This window comes from Panicum virgatum, chromosome 8N, assembly GCF_016808335.1.
Source record: "Panicum virgatum strain AP13 chromosome 8N, P.virgatum_v5, whole genome shotgun sequence".
Lineage (NCBI taxonomy): Eukaryota > Viridiplantae > Streptophyta > Magnoliopsida > Poales > Poaceae > Panicum > Panicum virgatum.
In genome coordinates this window covers 7,597,140-7,603,302 of record NC_053152.1, presented here as the reverse complement: position 1 = coordinate 7,603,302, position 6,163 = coordinate 7,597,140, and the positions used below count along the sequence as shown (strand labels likewise).

At 48.3% G+C, this 6,163-nt stretch overlaps 1 protein-coding gene across 2 annotated transcripts; it reads right to left on the bottom strand.

Annotated features, from left to right (window-relative positions):
• Nucleotides 1-1,118: 1,118 nt before the first annotated feature.
• LOC120685388 (lipase-like PAD4) lies at nucleotides 1,119-5,304 on the bottom strand. Of its 2 annotated transcripts, none has more exons than XM_039967270.1 (4): nucleotides 5,123-5,304; nucleotides 4,581-4,938; nucleotides 2,221-2,994; nucleotides 1,119-2,141 (listed from the first exon to the last, which is right to left on the bottom strand). In XM_039967270.1, exons 1-4 carry the CDS (start codon nucleotides 5,155-5,157, stop codon nucleotides 1,341-1,343), a joined length of 1,968 nt encoding a protein of 655 aa, XP_039823204.1. In that variant the 5' UTR covers nucleotides 5,158-5,304; the 3' UTR covers nucleotides 1,119-1,340. The 2 variants fall into 2 exon arrangements, with proteins under 2 accessions (XP_039823204.1, XP_039823205.1); XM_039967271.1 differs by having other exon boundaries at nucleotides 2,233-2,994.
• Nucleotides 5,305-6,163: the final 859 nt, after the last annotated feature.

Genomic DNA, 6,163 nt, shown 5'->3' with positions numbered 1-6,163 from the left:
ATGCTCCCAAAAAATTAAGAGACTCAAAGTGGAAATACTCGTGCCACATAAATCATGAGTGTAATCAAAGAGGGAAACCCAAAAGCATTAACCAACATTCTCTGCTAAAGTTAAGGTCATGTTTGGCTCATGGGACTTATGTAAAAGTTTCTACACTTTAGTCTCTAAAGAACCAAACAAGAAGGACTTTTAGGGACTTAAAATGCAAGTTGGGGCTAAAAAAAATCAGAAGTCCCTCTAGAGGAGCTTTTTGGACTAAAAGCCTACATGAGGCCTACAATTCCACCCCTACCCAGTCCCCACCTCTTGAATGCATGCTGATTAGGGGTAATATGATTCTTTGTGCACTCATTTAATGACCTCTAGTCCTTTTTAGTCTCTGGAACCAAACAGGTAGTCAGGCTAATCTCAGTGAAGTGTCATAAGAGTGTCATGGACATTAAAATTGCTAACATGTACTAATAGTATGAGGAGATAGAAGAGAAGAGTGTCATGAAATGTGAGAGGAGTGTCATGGTGACACTCCACTGGCACAGTTCTTAATGTTCTAGTCTAGGTAACTGTGTCGATGACACTCCCACTGAGACTGGCCTCATGAGACTAAAATTAGTCTAGGACTTTTGACAACCAAACACCACCTAAGCCTTCAAATTTCTATCTTGACCAACTCAACGTAGGGACTGTTGGGGTTGGGATAGATTCTTTCCACTGAGTATAAATACTTTTAGCATTTGTATTTTGTCCCTAAATAGAAGTCCTTACATTTAGGGATGGATAAAGTAGTAAGCACCAATCACAATGCAAACATGCTCGAAGCAAACTGCACCTGTCACACACACAAAATGGCAGGGTTAGATGTCATTATCAATCTAGTGCCGAAAAAGCCCAACTTCTTTTGATCCGGCCCAAAACCTCAGCAGGCCGGTTTTGGAAATGGCTGGCATTTCCAAGATTCAAAATTGAACCTGCAGACTGCTGATTTCGTGAAGCTTGAGCCCTGTTCTTTGTTGTGTTGTTAGGACCATCTGAATTTAGCCTAGAATTTGACTGCTCTAATCTATATACTATGTGCCAAACAAGAATAAGACCAAACGTTTCAAAAAGGATAAGATGGGAACTTAACTGAATCAGGTGAGGGTATTATATATACTCCATGAAAGAACAAATACATTATAATTAAATTTCATAATCCAGTGCTTCTACAGGACTAGTATATTTACAATCGCCTATACTAAAGTTTACTAACATCCATCCATCCATCCAAATCTAAACTTTTGGAAATTTCCATCAGATAGCTACAATCCTTCAGCTGTGTTTCAGCCTGCTGGCTCAAACTAAAACTAAAGCAAGATGGTCCTCACTTCATCCCTGAGCTTGAGCTGATTCCACTCCTCCACCCAGAGCGTGTAGCTCGACTGCGGCGCGAGCACGTCGACCGACACCTCCCTGCTCGCCACCAGCTCGCCGGAGTAGTGCTCGAACTCCCGCAGCTCCTCCAGCTTCATAGCCAGCTCCGCCACGTCGCGCTCGCCCCGCGCGCTCTCCGCCTGCTCCCTCGCCTCCTCCACCCGCGCCCAGAAGCACGGGTCCTGCGTCAGCCCGGCGTACTTGCTCCGCCGCCTCCTGCTCGCCGACGACATGGACGACGCGACGTCGCCGCGGCGGACGCCGGCGCACCCCTTCTCCTGCCACCACCTGTCGAACAGCTCGTACCGCCGCTCCCGGCCGTGGGTCATGTACCTCCCGCGCGTCCGGTGGAGGTTGTGGCGGTGGTAGTCGGCGATGTCGAGCGGCTCGACGAGGAGCTGGTAGAAGCGGGCGGCGTTCACCCACTTGGCGCGCCGGTGGAAGTCGTGCGGGAGCTGCCCGGCGTCGAGCATGGCCAGCACGCCGTCCCAGAACTGGCCCAGCTTGATGCGGTACATGTTGGCCTTGCTGAACTTCTTGGGCGACCGCCGCTGCTTGAACGCGTCGTAGTACCCGAGCTCGCTGTCGAACAGCGCCTTGTACCACTCGATCTGCGCCCGGCACGGCGTGATCCGGCCCAGCTTCGTCGCCAGCTGCGCGCTGTTCAGGCTCGGCCGCCGGCCCGCCCGCTTCGACATCTTCAGCCACTGCCGCGCCGTCGCCGCCTCCGTCGCCTGCAACCCGGCCGTGCATCAGATCAGAAAGGCATCACTGGGCACACCATCTCATGGACACGCTCAGACCAACACGTACATGTGCTCTCACCATGGCGTGTATGCCCGAGGCTTCCAGGGCGAGGGAGACGCCGGCGTCGTAGTTCGACGTGGCCGGCGCGTCGGCGGCGCGCAGGCGTCTCTTGACGAGCAGGTGCTGCGGCATCTTCATCACGAGGTCGCCGTAGCAGGAGTGCGCCGCCTCCGGGGACTCCAACCCAGGCGAGCAACGCGACGCGAACGTGGCGTAGAGCATCTGCACGGCGGCGGTGGGGTTGTCCACGCACACTGCGCCATCCGGGGAGCACATTACGTATGTTCCGAACGGCCGGTACGGGCCACCGCTCTGCGCCGCCGGGTCGGCGAGCTTCTGCTCCATCGCCACCGCGCCGACGTGCGTCTGTATCAGCTGCCGGAGCGCGTCCCTGCCAGTGTCGGACACGCACGCGGTGACCGCGGTCACCGCGCCCGCGTGGTGGGTGCGCGCCGGCCATTGCTGCAGCTGCATTCCGACAATGATGTGCGCGGGGACGGCGTCGAGGGGGCAGAAGAGGAGCCTTGGGACGACGTCGTGCTGTGAGACGACGTGGCAGAAGTTGCCGCCCCATCGCTCGCGCAGGATGGCCCTGGACAGCGCCTCGTTGCCGAGCAATGGACTTCCGAAGGTGACGCACAGGACCAGAGGCGCCGGACCAAATGTCGACCTTGACGACGAGATGCAGAGGTAGTGCAGGGCCGCGAGGGCAGCAACGGCGCCACCGAGGGAGTGGCCCGTGAACACGACTGCCTTGCCTCTGATCTGATCCAGTAGTATCTGCATTGCCAACAAATTGCGAAGAGTAAGTCGCCGTTTTCCAGTGGCAACACGCTGCACAAATAGAGCTTTTAGCAGCTTCATTTCAGTGACATAGGTGCAAAACTACAGTGATCGAAGATATTTTAGCTGCATAAGAAGAAACACACAGTATTCATATTGGAACAGGAAAATCATGGAAATATGATGTACTTGATTGGGGTCAAATACTTGACTAAAAAGGCAACAGTGATAATGATACTTGACTAAAACATATATTGATTCAAGAGACTCAGATCTCAAGCTGCATAAGCAACACACAATACTCATACTGAACCAAACAAAAAATGCAAAAATAAAATATAAGCATCATTTATGAACAATAATTTGGAAAAATACTCAATTGAAAAGGCAATATTTAGTGATGATACAAGAAGGTATAGACGAAGTGGGGGACAGGGTGTGACCCTCTGAGAAATAACTGAAAAGATCAACAGATGCTGAAGTTTCTCTTCAGTAGTTATCCACCTAGTATGGAATTAAAAGGGGCCCATATGAACTTGTGTTGGAGCACAGGGCTGTCGTCACCGAGGACATAAATACTTGAATAGTGGAATTTAGTTCAGATGTCTAAATCACGAGTAAAATTATCAAAAAAATTTGATGATTATATTAAATTATTGAAAAGCAGACCATAATGTCCAAGTGAAAGCAGCCTGAATTCTGAACGATAGCAAACTATGTTCATGTAGTACGACTCTTCATAATGATCAGATTTTATTCCTCCAGATCAATCCTTCTCCACATCTTATTTCAGCAATTTTCAAGATCTTGAAATTTCTTTAGATCTCTGTCTGCATATATACTGTAGGCACCACTGTCCCAATCATGAGTAGCAGTGCAGTGCATTTTATATGCCTTATCACCATCATCTGTTGTTCTGTTGCTTATGGGCCCTTGAAATGCATCAGATTGTAAGCCGCAATAAAGGAGAACAGCAACTTTTGGTGGGGTATTGTGAGCTATGTAATGTGGATGTACTTTTTGTTTGCGTTGGTACAGCATGTGCATAGCATCTCAAGTTAGCCGCCAAATTTGACAGGGATTGTACCCTGCACTACACACCCTACTTTGAGCTCTGAGCTAAACTTTACAAACTCTTACAGTTTTACTATGCCAGAGACAGCAAACTAACAGAAGAGATCAGAAGATGGAGATAGAAACTGAAGGGGTAATAGCAACTTATACTTTGTTCTTTCTAGATTTTCCCCCTAAAAGAAAGAATTTGTTCTGGTTTCATTCCACAATGTTCTCAAAATTTTGACTGACCAATCAAACTGTAAATTGTTGCAAACTTAAAATACTGAATCATTGACACTGGGGGTTATATATAAATCTTGGTGCATCTGTCTCGTACTATGTATGAACACCAAGGACCCAGCAACAACCAAAGACAGGCACATCAATATCACAACAACTTTTTCCGAAGCAAAAATATCAGAGGAGCATCCCATAAACCCACGAAATTAAAGATACCAATTTAGTCAAATTAGTAGGCAAACTGCTCCAATTAACGCGCAGATATTTTCAATGAAGCAATCGATTACCTGGAAATCAGGGGAGCCGCACAATTTCAAGAAGCACTGCAGCGCGAGGGCCTGCACGGCGACCTGCTCCCCTACGGCGGCCGCGTCGGGCTCGGCGGCGACCAGCGGCGCGAATATCCGCCGCGTGGCGTCCCCGCCGAGCCCCACCGGCACGAATACGCCGCCGCCGCCGGCCACCGCCGCGCCTGCCGCCGACAGCGCGGCCGGCGCCCCCGAGAACCCCACGTACACCGTGCCGCCGTCCTCGCCGTGCACGAACCCCGACGCGGCGGCGTTGGCGGCGGCGCAGCGGTCCCAGGCGCGCGCCAGCAGCGGCGAGGAGGCGAGCAGCGCGCCGAGGACATGGCTGGTCTCGAACCTTCACAAGCACGAAGCATTTGAGCTTCTTCGCCCATCAAATTTCCATCTTTCTTTTTTTTTCTCCCCAATTGGGCGCGAAAGGTAGAGAAAGGAACAAACTTTTTGCGCGCGACCGATGCAGCAGGTATTTATAAGTGGTGCTGCGTGGAAAAGCGATGGAAATTTGGAGCAGAGGAACTTACATGGAAGCTTCTTCTTCTCCAGCGGCGTCGTCCATGGCTGCCTGCTGATGAGCTTCCCAGAAGCGGGGGTAGAGAGAGAAAGAGAGAGACTTGGATGGAGGCTTGAGAAAGAGAGAGAGATCGAGGAAGTGGTCAAGTTTTATTTGGCGGCCTGGGCTCTCTCTCTCTCTCGAGAGAGAGAGAGAGAGAGATCTGCTGAGGGGTCAAATGGTATGGTTGATTTTGCATCAAGGGACCTCTGCAATTGGGTAACTTACTTTGCACTCCTTGCACGGAATGATGCTCTGTTCTCTCTTTTTTCTGGCGAAAGTTGCTTGGATTTTTTATTGCGTGGGCTATTTTTCAGGTACCTAGTAGTACACTGAACTCTGTTTTTTATTTTTAATGTTTTGCTAAAGGGAAAAAACTCACGCCCTAGAGGATTTTTTTGCAAAAGTACAATTTATATGGCATGTTTATAAAAACCTACACGTTTTAAGCAAGCGTACAAAAACTACACATTTAGAGATTTAACTCTCAAATGAACTTTCATTTCTTGTACATAACGCAAATAACAATTATCCATGGATTTTCTTACCCCTCCGTCTCAAAATAAGTATTCATTTAGCATTCAAATTTTGAGAGTAATATTTAGCTCCTAGTGAGGTCCATCTAATTAAAGCAATGTCAAACATCAAGAAAAAAATTATAAAGAAGGGTATGAAGCCAATCAAATGCTTATATTAGTATATGCTACTTTTCTAACTCCAGTGTATTTGCATTTATTGAGTATCTAGAAAACCAAATAAACAGTGCATTTTTTCAGTCACAACTGCTATATAAGTTATTAGAAGCAACGAGGTCATTTATCACTACTACTAATGTGTCTAACATTTTCTAAACGAGCACTTACTGTAGGACGGAAGGAGTTTAAAAATGTGTCAGACTACATGCGTCACTTTTATGGGTATCGAATTTTTATGCACCCAATTAGAAAGGAACAATTTTCATTTTGATAATATAAGCTAGTCATTGTGTGTTTAAACTAAATTTTTATTGCAG

Coding starts and splice junctions, on each gene's coding strand:
- LOC120685388 (XM_039967270.1), bottom strand. CDS start 5,157: ATGGACGACGCCGCTGGAGAAGAAGAAGCTTCCAT. Junction 2,995..4,580: donor GCGGCTCCCCTGATTTCCAG/GTAATCGATTGC, acceptor TTGGCAATGCAG/ATACTACTGGATCAGATCAG. Junction 2,142..2,220: donor ACGCCATGGTGAGAGCACAT/GTACGTGTTGGT, acceptor GCCGGGTTGCAG/GCGACGGAGGCGGCGACGGC.